The sequence below is a fragment of the Danio rerio genome, chromosome 1 (assembly GCF_052040795.2).
Source record: "Danio rerio strain M-AB ecotype USA chromosome 1, GRCz13ab, whole genome shotgun sequence".
NCBI classification, from domain to species: Eukaryota; Metazoa; Chordata; class Actinopteri; order Cypriniformes; family Danionidae; genus Danio; species Danio rerio.
In genome coordinates, this window is record NC_141021.1 from 28,090,890 (window position 1) to 28,106,253 (window position 15,364).

The 15,364-nt window shown below is 33.7% G+C and overlaps 2 protein-coding genes across 5 annotated transcripts in view; one reads left to right on the top strand and one right to left on the bottom strand.

Annotated features, from left to right (window-relative positions):
- Window positions 1-2,776, top strand: part of coro2aa (coronin 2Aa) — a 50,047-nt gene extending 47,271 nt beyond the window's left edge. For 2 of the 3 annotated variants that reach the window (XM_087235206.1, XM_087235207.1), the window contains exon 12: window positions 1,585-2,775. In XM_087235206.1, the coding sequence (XP_087091332.1) occupies window positions 1,585-1,716 (132 nt within the window). In that variant the 3' untranslated portion in view covers window positions 1,717-2,775. 3 annotated transcript variants of the gene reach the window in all.
- Window positions 2,777-8,767: 5,991 nt separating this feature from the next.
- On the bottom strand, window positions 8,768-13,271 carry anp32b (acidic nuclear phosphoprotein 32 family member B). Of its 2 annotated transcripts, none has more exon segments than NM_212603.2 (7): window positions 8,768-9,405; window positions 9,483-9,552; window positions 9,629-9,741; window positions 9,819-10,005; window positions 10,892-11,014; window positions 11,102-11,251; window positions 13,051-13,271. In NM_212603.2, coding segments are annotated over 7 exon segments (780 nt in total). In that variant the 5' UTR covers window positions 13,105-13,271; the 3' UTR covers window positions 8,768-9,322.
- Between the last annotated feature and the right edge of the window lie 2,093 nt (window positions 13,272-15,364).

A 15,364-nucleotide genomic window follows, 5' to 3' on the forward strand; every position in this document is an offset into this window, starting at 1 on the left:
CGACTGTACATTGTGTTTTCTTTTTCTTATAATGCACTTATAATGAGTTTTGAAGTAAGGGAGGTTTTCATTTGTCGGACAGGTTTATGCAGTTCATTAAATTCCATCTTTTAAAATCTAAATCGAGAACGGAATAAAACAGTCTCCTCATAAAAGCCGGCGTATCAGCGTACTGCTACATTGAAAACATATAATTCAATTCGTACCTTCTGATTGGTTGGATATAGCAGCTTTTGCTATCAAAGACAAGAGGCGTTTAGAGGCTTTTGCCAACAAACTGTTACTGTTCTGAATGTGCTGACACTGCAATTTAGATGATTTGAAGCAAAAATATTCATTGAACATGTACTACATGCCTAAAGCATTCACTCTATGTCGTTACCTCATTTTTGGAGAAAGTGGCGTTTAGCAGCTTTTGCATCTGAACTCTTCATATATACAGTTATATTTATATATATTTATATACACACACACACACACACACACACACACACACACACACACACACACAGATGTTATATACAGATGGTTTGTTCTGTAGACTATGGAAAAGAAATGTTGCTTAAAGGGGCTGATGATTTTGTCCTTAAAATGGTGTTTAAAAAATTAATAACTGCTTTTATCTTAGCTGAAATAAAATAAATGAGACTTTTTCCAGAAGAAGAAATATTATCAGACATGCTATGAAAATTTCCTTGCTCTGTTAAACATCATTTGGGAAATATTTAAAAAAGAAGAAAAATTAAAACTGTAAACTAGGCTAACTGTACTTTATTTTTAAGCATCAGTATTTCTGCACAGCATAGATTCAAATGCACAGCCTCACTTCTTGTAGCACAATGCTGTTTTGCAATTATTTTTATAAAGAGGCCAATTTGTTTATATAGAGTTGAAAACAAAATGATTAGTTCTCCTGTGATGTTTTCATGTCTTTTCCATTTCTTACATGTGATTAACAAAGAGATTTTTTTCAACACATTTTTAAACATGATACTTTTAATAGTTCTTTTCTGATTTTGTGTTTGCCTTGATAAATACTATTTCACTAGTTATTTTATTTATTTCAGCTTAAAGTGCATTTTATGGCTTAACTATGCTAATTAGATTAACTTAGCAGATTCTAATAATAAGTGTATAAATAATAATATTGAACCTGAAATTAATTGATACCAGCCAAACTGAAAGAAATAGACTTTCTCCAGAAGAAAAATATATTAGAAATTATGTAAACATTTCCTTGCTCTGCTAAACATTGCTTGGGAAATATTTCATAAAAGATCTTGTAATAACCCCCAGTATTACTTCAAGGTTTTTTGGATGAGTGGGGATATTTGTAACCACAGTATTTCAGTAGCAAAGAGGAGGTTTTGTGGCTGATTCAAGAGCTTACTCTACCATAACAATACAAATGAGTTTCCCTTACTTCTGGAAGTGCTTGAAAGTAGTCAAGCTCCTTAATAAAAGCGTATTAACTGTTGTCCACACAAACACATTTCTTTATAAGGTGCAAATGTGCCCTAAGGTGTTGCTTGATTCAGACGTGTTTCATATGTTACTGTAATGTGAGTATTTTTCTACATACAGCTACGGCAGATGTTTTATAAGCAGCAGGAGGAGATCCGAAAAATGAGGGAGTTGCTGAATCAGAAGGATGTCCGGATAAAACAGCTAGAACTGGAGATCAAAAATGTGAGGAACTCACAAGCTCCTCTTTGAGAGATACTGTAGTACAGCATCACACTGTAAACGCCTTGTCTGCTTCACTAACATTGACTCAAGAACTTTCTGCCTCGTGAATTTTGCTGTAAAGATGCGGTCACTGATGCTTGGCAAAGTTGTTAACAAGGATCCATGCGATTGGGAGTGAAGAAGTTTACATTGCAGATTACACTTGTTGTTTTGTTTCAAGCTGCCCAACAGAAAAGCTGCTTGACTACAATATTGACAATGGACCTTCTAGCCTGTGAAATTTTGCGCAAATTTGGAAAATGTGACCGCACCTTAGGGAAACATGTGGGCTACATTCCCATTTCTAACATCTCTTCATGGAAAGTCATTCCTTGTATGCACATTTTGTGCACATAAATACTGTACAACCTCTGTGGAAGTTTTTTTTTTAAACTTAAGCACTATGCAAACATTTTTATTTTCAGTTGTGATCTTACTTTTTAATGTATTTTTGTTTGTTTGTTTTAAAAAATGGCCTAAATGGTATGTTTATGTTTTAGAAATGAGGTTATTTGAGTTTATTCTTGAATATGATTGTAACACGAGAATGTTCTTTTCAATTCATTTTCTATTTAAATTCTGTGAATCAAAAGATTTTGATAACAATAATGCACCTGAGACCTATCTGGAAATATAAATTGTAACTAAGCCTCAAGTTAAAGATTTTTTTGTTCGGTGTTCAAATGTGGTTAAAAGAGTTTACGAAATCCTAGCATGCACTGGTGAGGCACTATGGCTGGGATCCCACAATGTCAAGTCATGTAACCAAACTGTGAACTGCCAAACTCATCAAAATGCATGAATCTACTACCGTATTACAATGGTTTCAAAACATTTAAGTTTGGCCAGTTTAAAACCTTCTCCTAATTGGAGCTCTTGGTTCACAAATTAAGAAAAGCCATATTTTTTTAGAAATGATTTTAATAATGTTTTGTTTACATGAGGACCTGTACGTGCACACATCAGAATATAGAGTAAGATGTTTAATATGCTATTTTAAGTGTTGTTGCTCAAATATTTGCTTATTTACTAAATGTTGTTCAAACACTCTTGATTTCAGTCTCTTCTTTATGATTCCTAAAATAAAAAAGTCTATTTGGCAATCAGATTTTTAGTACAGTAGCACCTACATTAAAGCTTTTATTATATTAATATGAAATGCAAATTCTTCAGTATATATTTTCTTTAGTTTGTTCAAGCATTTACTTCCACAACATTTATTAATCTTATCTGATGTTAAATACAGTTCAGTTAAAGATTCTGTTAGCAGCATTATTCGTTTACTGTGTCAAATGTAATAGATTGACTACAAGAAACTGATTGCCTTGCTTTTGTTAAGTAAATAAACTCATCGTTTTGACTTGCGAAAGCTTGAAAAATTACAGTTTTTCTCAATCGCTTTGGTGCATTTCTCACAACACTATTTACATTTGCACAACAGTTAATGCATTTCTCAAAACAATTAGTCATTTGTGCATATCATAATAGCGGTTTCTCATTCTTTACAACAAATTGCAAATGCTTTTGAACATGCATCAACTGCTTTCATACAACTCTCTGCTCTTGTATAACACCTTTACTTGCTTATGTCATGTCAGTCAAAATGAACTAAACTTGTAATTGCTGAATAGTCATCCCATATAAAACTAATAGTCCTCATTTCATTACTTGAGTCATTACATACAAAAATGTTTAACTAGTTGTCAGTGGCGCAGTGGGTAGCACGTTCACCTCACAGCAAGAAGGTCGCATGTTCTGTGTTCACGTGGGTTTCCTCCGGGTGCTCCGGTTTCCCCCACAGTCCAAAGACATGTGGTACAGGTGAATTGGGTAGGCTAAATTGTCCGTTGTGTGTGTGTGTGTGTGTGTGTGTGTGTGTGTGTGTGTGTGTGTGTGTGTGTGTGTGTGTGTGTGTGTGTGTGTGTGTGTGTGTGTGTGTGTGGGTGTGTGGGTGTGTGGGTGTGTGGGTGTGTGGGTGGGTGGCGACCCCGGATTAATAAAGGGACTAAGCCGACAAAAAAATGAATGAATGAATGAATAGTTGTCAAAACTTGCACAACATTTAATGCATTTCTCAAAACAATTAGTAAAAACTGCAAAACCTAGCTGATAACCTGCAAAAGTGCGTCACATGCTCAAAATGGATAGTTCATTCCTTAAAAGCAAGTATTCATGTCAATTAAAGTGTCAGTATCATCAAAATGAAAAGTCCAGACACCATTGTTTATAAACAAGATAGTCAAATGGCTTTGTCATGTTTTCATTATGTCAGTTTACTCTACATTTATTCAATGCAAAAAAAGTCTGATTTCACTTCCTGAAAATGCTCAAGACAGCACTGTATACTATTTATACAGCCATTTGAAAAATACAGTAAAGTTAGACATCACTGCATATAGTGAGGTATCTGAGTACAAGACACTGAATATGTATGTTTCACATTTTTACTGCATTTGCTCTTTGCAATTCTAATTTATTCCCAGCATTGTGCAAAAGAATAAACACACCCTTATTTACAATAAACATAAACTTCCTTTAGGTAGAGCTGCGCACAACTGTAAACAATACTGCAGTACATATTGGAACTGAGCCTACAACATACACAGGTCTGTAAATCATTCATCAAATTGTTCAATTTTAAAGACATTTTCAGGAAAATAAAGATTTAAATTTGTTTAAAAAATTAGCTTGACAGATTTTGACAACTAGTTCAACATTTTTGTATGTAATGACTCAAGTAATGAAATGAGGACTATTAGTTTTAATGGAATGACTATTCAGCAATTACAAGTTTAGTTAATTTTGACTGGCATGACATAAGCAAATGATAATGTTATAAATAGCAGAGAGTTGTATGAAAGCAATTGATGCATGTCCAAAAGCATTTGCAATTTGTTGAAAAGAATGAGAAACTGCCACTAGGATGTGCACGAATGACTAATTGTTTTGAGAAATGCATTACCTGTTGTGCAAATGTAAATAGTGTAGTGAGAAATGCACCAAAGCGACTGAGAAAAACTGTAATTTACAGACCTGTGTGTGTTGTAGGCTCAGTTCCAATATGTACTGCAATATTGTTTACAGTTGTGCACAGCTCAACCCAAAGGAAGTTTCTGTTTGTTGTAAATAAGGGTGTATTGATTCTTTCTTTTTAAAAATGTGAAACATACATATTCAGTGTTTTGTACTCGCATACCTCACTAAATGCAGTGATGTCTAACTTTACTGTAGTTTTCAAATGGTTGTGCAAATAGTAAATAGTGCTGTCTTGAGCATTTTCAGGAAGTGTCAGAAAATCTGACTTTTTTTGCATTGGAAAAATTTTAATTAACACTAGTAAACTTTCATAATGAATTAATATTGTAAAAAATAAAAAATTATGTCAGGATTTTTTATCTTGATGACACTGACACTTTCATTGTCATCAATACTTGCTTTTTAGGAAAGAGCTATTCATTTTGATCAAGTGACACGCTTTCACAGGGTATCAGCTAGGTTTTGCAGTTTGTACTTATTGTTTCGAGAAATGCATTAACTGTTGCAAATGTAAAAAGTGTTGTGAGAAACGCACCAAAGCCACTGAGAAAAACTTTAATATCAGTATTAGTAAGTTAGTCCAGCAGACAAAGAATCGTTAAGTTGAACGAAATAAGTACTTTGTTTTCCTTATTTACAGTCAGCCATTTGCATTTTAAAATGGCGTGTAACCTCAACAGACAGACAGACTGATTGATTGATTGATTGATTGATTGATTGATTGATTGATTGATTGATTATTTAATAGAGATATTATTTACTCACCCTCAACTGGTTCAGAATCCAAAGCTGACTCTGTAGCCACTGGATAGCTTGTTTTTCCTATGTTAATGGTTACCAGTTTTCAGCTTTCTTTAATATTTAAATATTGTTTTAGTGTTTATTAGAAAAAAGAGACCCGTACAGGTTTGAAACAAGAAAAAGAAGAGTAAAAATTTTTTTGAGATTAATTATGCTTTAAGTGCTACGTCCTGGGGCTCAAAACATTTTATCATATTCACTTTTTAAAACTTTTAATAAGATTTTGATAAGTTTTGTGATATGGTTTTCACAGTTTTCTTTTATCGTGCCAAGTATTAGGCTACTGGTCAAATTTAGAAAACATGATTTTCTTCCTAATTAACCATCTCATCCTTTTTATCACTAAGTTTGACTCTTCACAACATGCCAGCAACACTTCTTGGATTTCGTGCCAGTAGGTTGTTTTTTGTTTTAATGACTCTTGACGACATGATGAAGGCCTGAGGCTGAATTTTTGCAAAGCTTTGGCATTTGACAACTAAATCATTAATTTGGAAACAGCGCCTTCTTTTGGTCAAAATAATATAAACCAGGAAATCATGCTGTATTCGTGCGGTTTCTTCTATTTCCATAAAAACTCTTTGCTCCTATATGGGGCGTCTTCAGACTTTATGCAGTCTGCCAAGCCAGTTTTACGCACCTGTTTCTGAAGCGTCCGTTAGTTGGGATGAAAGATATATGGCCAAAGAATACATTTGAAGTCAACGCTTTCACATTATTAAATGTCCTATTTATTGTTATACTTTAATTTTTTTTTTTTTAGCTAAATATAACAGCTAAGGTAATGTATTAGAAAGTGAGTTTAGATATACACACGATACACTCAACTTAGCCTACGATTTTGGAAATTCAAAAGCCCTATTGCAAACTACTTTAGATTCATTTAATTAGAAAATTTTAAAACACACATAGTTGTATAGTGCAATGACTAATTGTAGCCTAGTTATATGTTTTCATATAGAGATGCATTTTGTTGTATTCTTTATATATGAAGTTGCATTTTGAAAAAAAAATTTACTTAACCCCCCCCTCCCCCCCAAAATGCTGTGTGATAAAGCAATGCTGATAACAGGACAACTGCAGAACCAGTAGACCAAACAATCCATTTCTTTCTAGTATTTTAAAGACCATTTAGCTACCTGAAAAAACAAAAACCCAGAAAAAAAACATTTATTTATTGGCAACAATATCAGATTACCAGTATTCTTTAAATGATGCTTAATCCTTGCATCAAATTCTTAACGCTTACTAAAAAATAAACATATTATATACATTTATATATTATTTACATTTTAGATGTTATCTGGACCGATGTAAAACATATCAAAATATATATTTAAACATGTGATTTAGGATTTAAGGATTTCATGCGTTGTATCTCGCAGGATACGTTAACAGTTTAGGGTATAACAAAAGATATGTCATTATTATTTATTTTTTGTTATTTGCAGCCACATTACGTCCCCATTTTTTATTTCTTTCTTCGTAACAAATTGTTACAATAAAAATTCTGAAACAATAAGTAATAAACAATATTTATTAATAAATAATGTAAGCTTTCGTGCTCATTTATAAAAAATATACTGCATAGCTATGAACAAAATTAGTTCATTATTTATAATTGAGTTTGCATTTATAAATATATGATAGTTTGTGTAAAAATATTTATTTAATTGTTAATTTGTTGACCAAATGTACATCAAGTCATTTAGAACAGGACTGCATTAAATTAAATGTAATTCATTGCACTTCCATTTAATTCAAAATAAAACTTCCATTTTAAAATCTTTTTCAAAGATTAGTTTAGATGTATTTCGACATAATTCTACACAATTATAGTTCTTCCAGTTTACAAGACTATAGTGTAGCTTTGTGTTAAGATTCTTGCAGTAGTTCCATAACTGATTAATAATAAATTGTGATGTTATTGTCATTAGAAAAATCCTACAAAAACCAAACACTGTGTACATTATTTCAAATGGAATAGGCCATTGCAAATACCAGTGTTATCAGGAAAACCAACAGGACATGGGACAAGAATGTGGAAAACGTCCAGAACAGCAGCAGGACTGTATTCTGATCTGTCGAATGTTTTTTTTTCTGCAGGGATGCTATAAAATATATATATATATATATATATATATATATATATATATATATATTATATATACATTTCAAATTTTAATACTATAAAACAGCTGCCAGAAAGATTCACATGCAAACTTGGTCTCACCTCAACAGAACTTTAGTCCTAATTCTTATATTTCTATATATATATTTTTTTTATTCTGAGAATCTCCTCAGTCTACTTTGTACTGTACAGTCCTTAAATAAGAATTAATAAATTAGGAATTTCCCATTATTAACTTCAGCATTCTATCTAGAAAATTCATTTCAGGAATTTTTTTATGGATTTGTAGGATATGGACTGTCCCATGGTTATAATACCAGGCATGAAGCTTAATAATAAAAGTTCATTAATCCATGTATTAACGTGGTATAAAAAGCTCTACAATTACTTATGATGCATCAATATAATGATTAAAATGTTAAATAACTGCTTCCAATCACTAGTGTAGTCACAATTTGTACTGCACCTTGCATTTTTCTTATGACCAAAAGTCTAAAATCATAAAATAAAATAATTATTAGTAAATTTCAAATTACGTTTACATTTTTCATTAGCTTTTGGATATGAAAATGAATGACCAAACTCACAAATAATCTTGCCCTGAAGCTACAATGCACGTTTCATATATTTATAAAATCAGAAAAAAAAAAAACATGTACAGGCATTCACACTTTTTTGTTCTTTCCTCATTCTTAAAACATTACTAGTTGTCACAATGGGTGTGCTCTTCTCAAAATCTTCGAGGCAAGTTAACACACTGAATATTTAAACTCATGGTGGAAATATGAATGTTATGTTGCCTTAGCCCTGGAGACATCTGTAACAGACTTAAAAAGAACTAAATTTGCATAAGTTTGGAAAATTTCTAAACAGCAGCAACAATCCAGGGTGTATTTGATTGGTACAGAAATTAAATTGAGAAAAAAAGCAGCATGAACATAATCAGCTTGAATGTGCATCTGATGAATACTGACTACTTTCCTACTGTCCTGCAACTTTAAAGTATGCAAATTATTGTCCTGAACCTCTCGTTGTCAGCCTTTAAACACACTAAGAAAAATGACAGAGAAATAGGAGAGCGAGCAAAGCACAAAATGTTATTTTATTTACAAAGTTTTTGTCTTACAGAAAGTAAAAATGTAGCTACAACCTTGATTTGTGCCACAGGCTGCCACACTAAAATGATGGCTCGCTTGTCACACAGTTGCTATAGCAATCTGGGAAATTTGGAACAAAAACTAAGTGGGTAGGAAAAAAAGTCAACAAAAGAAAAAAGAAGAGGAAAAAAAAAAAAAAAACACTTTCAACAAAATATTAAAAGCACAGACCCAAAACTAAATAGCAGTCCCCAAAGTCCCCAGAGGTTTGGAAACACAAACGGGCAGGGGATTGACAGTGGACTTGTGGAATGCTGAGTGAGCCAGAGATCCAGAAGGCTTTCATTCAGCTCGTAGGCTCCATATGAACAGCTCCACCCGTCCGGTACAGTCTTGCCCCCACAGGGAGCTTAGCTTTTGCTTGGGTAATGGGGGAGTCGTGGAAGGGCAGGAAAGTTGATGGGACAGCAGAGTTGGTGAGGGAAAAGAAGGACAGGGAAGGGTTGGTAACAGAGTTGTTCATTGGCTCTTAATCATCCTCCTCATCATCCTCGTCATCTTCATCATCTGCTTCTCGTTTTCTCTTCTCACCCTTTGCTCCTTGCTCTTCTTCTGAGCAAAGCAAAATATTACTTACCAGCAAACCAAAAGGACCAAATTCAAGTCATTAAATCAAAAACATAACTCACCTTCATCATCGTCGTCGTCATCGTCCTCTTCGTCATCTTCTACTTCTCCATCCTGACCGAAGTCTTCCTCCTGTCATCAACAAGGCGTTGGAATTAAATCCGACTTTAACCCTTCAAATACACAAAACACAAAATTGAACTTGTACCTCATCCTCTCCACTGCCGTCCTCGTCATCCTCCTCTCCTTCAACCTCATCTTCATCATCATCCTCATCTTCCTCTTCATCAAAATCCTCCTCCTCGTCCTCATCTTCTCCTTCTGTGTTTAAAGTGATATTAATGAACATCTGCAACCTAAAAAACTGTTGGTAAACTGAACCTATCCCTCACACTGACCCTCGTCATCATCGTCGTCCACTCCATCGACCTCTCCATCAGAGTCTGACGCCTCTCGGTCATCCAGATCGTAGCCGTCCAGATACGTGAGCTGTGGAAGGAGCTTGAAGACGCTTTCCCGGTAGTCGTTCAGGTTTGTGACTTCACAATTGAAAAGGTCAAGACTCTTCAGATGGTCGAGTTTTTTCTGCCAAAGACAAAGGATTCATCACAGAACTGTACAACCTCCACTTTGTGTTGATTAATCAATTCTTGTTGGGGGAAGCTCATGTTTTGTACAAAGTTCATGCACAAATTAAAGTCATGCAAACATTAAAGTTACAACATTTACTTTATTTTTTAAAAGATATTTTAGGAAATGTCAGTTTTGTCTGTGTAACTAATTGTACACAAAATAAGTGAAAATTACCAATTATTTTTTTTAAACAAATGTATATTTAAACAAAAAAAAGTCAGCCAGTTTGGAACATGAGGGGCATTTTCCAATTTAGGTGAAATGATTTTAACCCTGTAAAACCTGACACGAATTAACAGTATAAAAATAAAAAAAAATCAACATTTAGTAAAATTTTTAAAGAAACATTCATATAGAATTACACAAGTAAAAAGAAAGATCAAATTAGCAACGAAAATATATAAAAGTAAATAGTCTTTGTAAGACTTAATTTTTTTTTTTAAAGATCAAAGCTCTGTGTATAGACATTTTTAGAATGGTTCAATTGGTACATAGACAATGAAGTAAACCACAAGTTGTTTCAATCTATTAAGTGTTTCTTGAAATATTTCAAACTTTTAAAAAATTAATTTTAATATTTATCAATAAAAAAGTCTTTAAAATAATGTAGCAAAAAGACACTTGTAGACCCTTGATAAACAATCAAATGAAAGGGATGCTGAACATTGTGCATATCACATTTTATATTAAATTGTACATAACTTAACTAACCTAACTATATAACTAAATAATTTATATAATAATAAATAACTAAAATTTATAAGCTGTGATGCAAGTTAAGCTCCAAATTTCAACGTGTAAAACCATAATCTAGTTTGAAAAGGAAGTGTTTACAAACCAATGGTTCCAATGTGCTGATGTCTTTCAGTTTGTTGCCGCTTAGGTTTAGATGTGTGAGATTGGGGAGTTTTTCAGCTAAAACGTCAAGGCCACCAGAGATTCTGTTGTCGCTGAGTTCCAACTGAAAATAACAATACATCCATATCAAAACATATAACATTGTGCACATGTTTGAAAGATGGTAAACAATAAGAAAACTTTAAGTTACCTTTTTTAGTTTTCCGAGTTTAGGAAGGTTGGATACTGAGAGCAGACCAACATTTATCAAACTTAGAAATTCAAGATTAACAAATTCTGCTGTGAGGCCTTCAATTTTCCCTTCATTTGATCTGCAGTTGTCGAGGACAAGTTCTCGTACCTAGATTAAACAAAAGGTAAGAAATACAAATAATAATAAAATACTGTTTGCAATATTAACAGGTTTCACCTGTAATAACCATAACAATCATGATTCAAATAAAAAAAAATTTAATGTGACTTTTGCAAAAGGGGTGTTGGACACGTTGGCCATAAGCATGCCATAAAAAGGCGACAAACTATGCAGTTTTTTTTCTGATAGTTTCTTAACCAGACAAAACAAAGAACAGTCTTTGTAAACACAGTCTTAAAGTGTGTTGGGGATTTTGACACTGTGAGTGGTCGTAAGCTAGTTCGATGAAATTGTAGTCAAGAAACTAAAATGAAAACCACTGAAGGCTGTTTGTTAAGCGGTTGCTGCTGCTGCTGCTGTTGTATGGCCCTATGGCTCAGACTGTCGCAGCGAGTCGCCAATGAGAAAACAGCAGATTACACGCCGACAGCCAGACAACATGGACATATATCCGAAAGACACCGCCGTGTTTTGTTTAATTTCGTTTGACAAACAACAAATGGAGGGCATTTAGGAGCTCGTGTAAGATGGAAGCGATATGTCGATGGCGTATTCCTACAGCGAAAGGCGAAGACAGAGCGGAAATTAGTGAGACAAAAATGGAGAGTTTCTTTCTCTCATGACAACATGGCGCCTCCTTGGATAGCTTGTGTTGCTGAAAAAACAACACATTAAACAAAAATCAAACGCTGCGTTCGAAAAACGTACTATAAGCTTCCGGCTATCAGGACAATATTTTACGCGATGTTTGGTGGATTTTAGAACTGACCAAACATTTGCACCGGTTTGTCATATCAAGTTAGCACATGTAACGTAACGTTAGCCTCCTTTTCCTCAGTCGCTGTTTTGGTCTCTACAAGTGTTATTTTATACTGTAGATCATTTAGACGTTTAAAAACAATCAAAGCGATCATTTATCTAGTATAATGGTTAGCGTGATCGGTAGTGGCGCGTGGGAAGTAATGGCGGGAATCGGCGTCTCGCAACAGCGAGTAACAATTTAACGAATAAAACCCAACACGAGCTTTTTAATGAGTAATACATGCGTTCATGTTGCACGTTTTAAGGTTACTTTAGAGCATCTCTAGTCAGTCAGAAAAACTAAACTTTTCAAAAAAAAATTGTTAATTCATATAATCGACAACCATGTTACCCTTTAGAATACAATTCATATCGCGACTGCATGTTAGTCAGACTACACATTTAACTTTATTTTTAAATTGCCTTTCCTGATATTTTTATTTTTAGTTGAAAGAATACATACGCCGTAGAGCGATTAAGACCGAAATGTTACCGTATTTACGAAAATGTGTTAGCGTATGGTTATCTTCACAGAATATCTGATTTATTGCTTTAGCTTTTAAGTGCCTGTAATAAAGGGCGCCTCATGTTAGCAACAAACATGGCCACCGCGGCGAAATAAACCATCCCATCCACATCCTACCACGCCGAGGTTAAAATAAGCAGATATGAAGCTTAAAAAGAATACACGTAACGTATCCAGCGTGTGGGGCTTAGAATACTGCAATAATGCCTTCATTCAGCTTTCCAAACTAAGTAACGTTGCTGAGTGTAGCTTACTCAGCCTGGTTCCTTTCATAACAAAATGATACGAATAAACATTAATGCAGTAGATGTACGCGCAGCACTTTCTCAATTTAACTCTGTACCAGGGGCATTACACCCATGTGCTTACCATTAAACTACACACAAATCCGTGGAAGTAGAAAGTAGCAAGGCTAGCATGGCTGAGCACAAAACTAAAGGTTTGCCTCAAAATTACTCACATCAGATGGTGTCCTGTTCCTCAGCTCCAAATGAATCCTCTTTTTCATGTCCATTTCGCCCCTTAAAAGTTGGACTCTTCCCTCTTGGGTTCTGGAGGAATTTCTGTTCAGCCCAAAAGGTAGAAAGATGCCTAATGGAGGGAGAATATGGGACTGTATAATGATCTGAGCCCAGCGCCAAGTTACTCTGGGAGAGCAGAAACCATGGAGGGAAACGGCGCTGAAACTAATATATACTCAATAGCGCCATCTCTGGCCAAGCGCCCCCACTGCAGTCGAGTATAAGATCAAACACTGCTGCATTACAGTGTGACATGAAAAGATTGTCTCAATTTGATTCTTTGCACTATTATTACTTCATACTGTTATTGGTTGTAAAGATTACTTACAGTTTTATTTGATGTCATTTATTGCATTAAGAATAAAAAAAAGTTGTGCTGTACATTTTACCTTTTTTAGAAACCTTGAATAAGTCATACACTGAACTCTGACTTTTTTGAAAGACTGAGGGTTGAAATAACTTCTTTGTGTGGTTAAAGTGTGCACATTAAAATAAATCAATCATTAAAATAAATCATGCGTTATAATGTGACACTGTCATTAAATTTCAGTCAGCCAATAATTTATTTTAATATTAATGTTAAGTTTTACTAAAGAAATAATTATTGTTAAAAAGAAGACTCTCCCTCCATCAGCCATATACACATTTAAATACATATTTTAATACTTAATTCAGAATCTTTAATCACACATTAACAATAAATCGTGTTCTGGAAATCAAAGGTATATCACTAAGTATAACTCTTAGTTTTTTAAAGAGTTTAAAGTCTTCTAAAGTAATCTTTGTGTTTTATGATTTTATTTTTTAAATATAATTATGTACTTTATTTACTGTTATATACTGAGTCAAACTGAATATCATGATTTTATTGTTCCAAAGAAACTTGTAATCTTCAACAAGTTGCCAGGAGAGGGCATCATCTTGTTTTTTTGCCTCTACATTGTCTCATAATTCAGGTCTTTCATATTCTTCAGTATGGTGAAAAAAAAAATATAACAAGATTATGGACCAACTTCAAGCATAAGCAAAATATGGCTTAAAAAAATCAACTGCAACTCCATTGTTAAAAACTGAACATTTATGTAATATTTAGGGGAAACATATGAGCAAGCTGTACAAAAAAAACAAAAAAACTGTACAAAAACTGATAAAATCACATCCAGAAATGAGACATTTAGAAATTTGAAAGTATAAATACCACAAATGTACAGAATTATGAGAACCCCTAACCCAGTTTTAGCATGCCTTGTATGGCAACATGATAAGAGATTTGTAATTGTAGTGTCAACTGTTTTATTATTAAGTCCAATGATCTACACAGTTGTAAAATGGCCAAAGAATGAGCCTGTTTTGTACAGTTTCCAAACATTGTTCTTTACTCCAGTGCTCTAGGAAAAAAAAAAAAAAAACTCAAAATAAACAGCAAAACAGAACCAGTTTCAAAAATCAAACCCCTTCCATGACTTTTCTGACTACAGCAATCTTTGAACATTTACTTCATCCTACAAAGAACTGGAGGCTTTTTCTTCTCAAAGAATAATGCGATATCCCACACAGAGGTTTCAACTGTTCTGCAGGCGCCTTGCTATTAAAATGCTGTTCGGTGTTAGTGTTATTTTGGATGATGAGATAACCACATTACAGCACTGGAAGATAAGAGCTAGCATATAACTTTTATAAAATTCAATAGAAAGTAATGGAGTTATTTAGAATAAAATAAACAATTTAATTTACAAATAATGATGAATATTTCTTTCATTAAGTGTAGCACTGTCTATCTACATGGCGGGAGAGCAGTCCCGATCTCAATGTGTTTTGACATGATTGTGAACACGCCCAGAATGTGAGCGACTGCGATAACATAGTTATGGCAAGAGCAGGACTTTTACTACACTTTTGAGTATTCAAATAACATGGAAATTCAGAATGCAGACACAACTTTAATGTTAGCCTTTTGAAATTCGCTTTTAAAACAGATTTATTGTTGTTGAATTTTTTAATTGTCAACAAATAAATATTGATGTGTACAGGACAATGTTAGAAGAATGTTCATTCAGAGAACATTCCCTGAAATGATTATTCTATAGAAAACTTTAATGTTAATCAATTTTACCTGAAATATTCTGGCCATAGATATGCTTACATATATGGCACACTCAGCTACTCTAGAGCTCTTGATGTGTCCAGACATCAAGTGTTCTCACTTACAGCCAAAACCAGCAGCTATTTCTGAAATCAGTACTTTCTTATTGC

Excerpts from the sequence above, each read along its gene's own strand:
- anp32b (XM_087235204.1), bottom strand. The coding sequence starts at position 13,104 with ATGGACATGAAAAAGAGGATTCATTTGGAGCTGAGGAACAGGACACCA. Across the intron at positions 11,252-13,050 it reads GGAACAGGACACCATCTGAT|GTACGAGAACTTGTCCTCGA; the intron begins GTGAGTAATTTT and ends TGTTTAATCTAG. Across the intron at positions 10,006-10,891 it reads TCAGCACATTGGAACCATTG|AAAAAACTCGACCATCTGAA; the intron begins GTTTGTAAACAC and ends TGTCTTTGGCAG.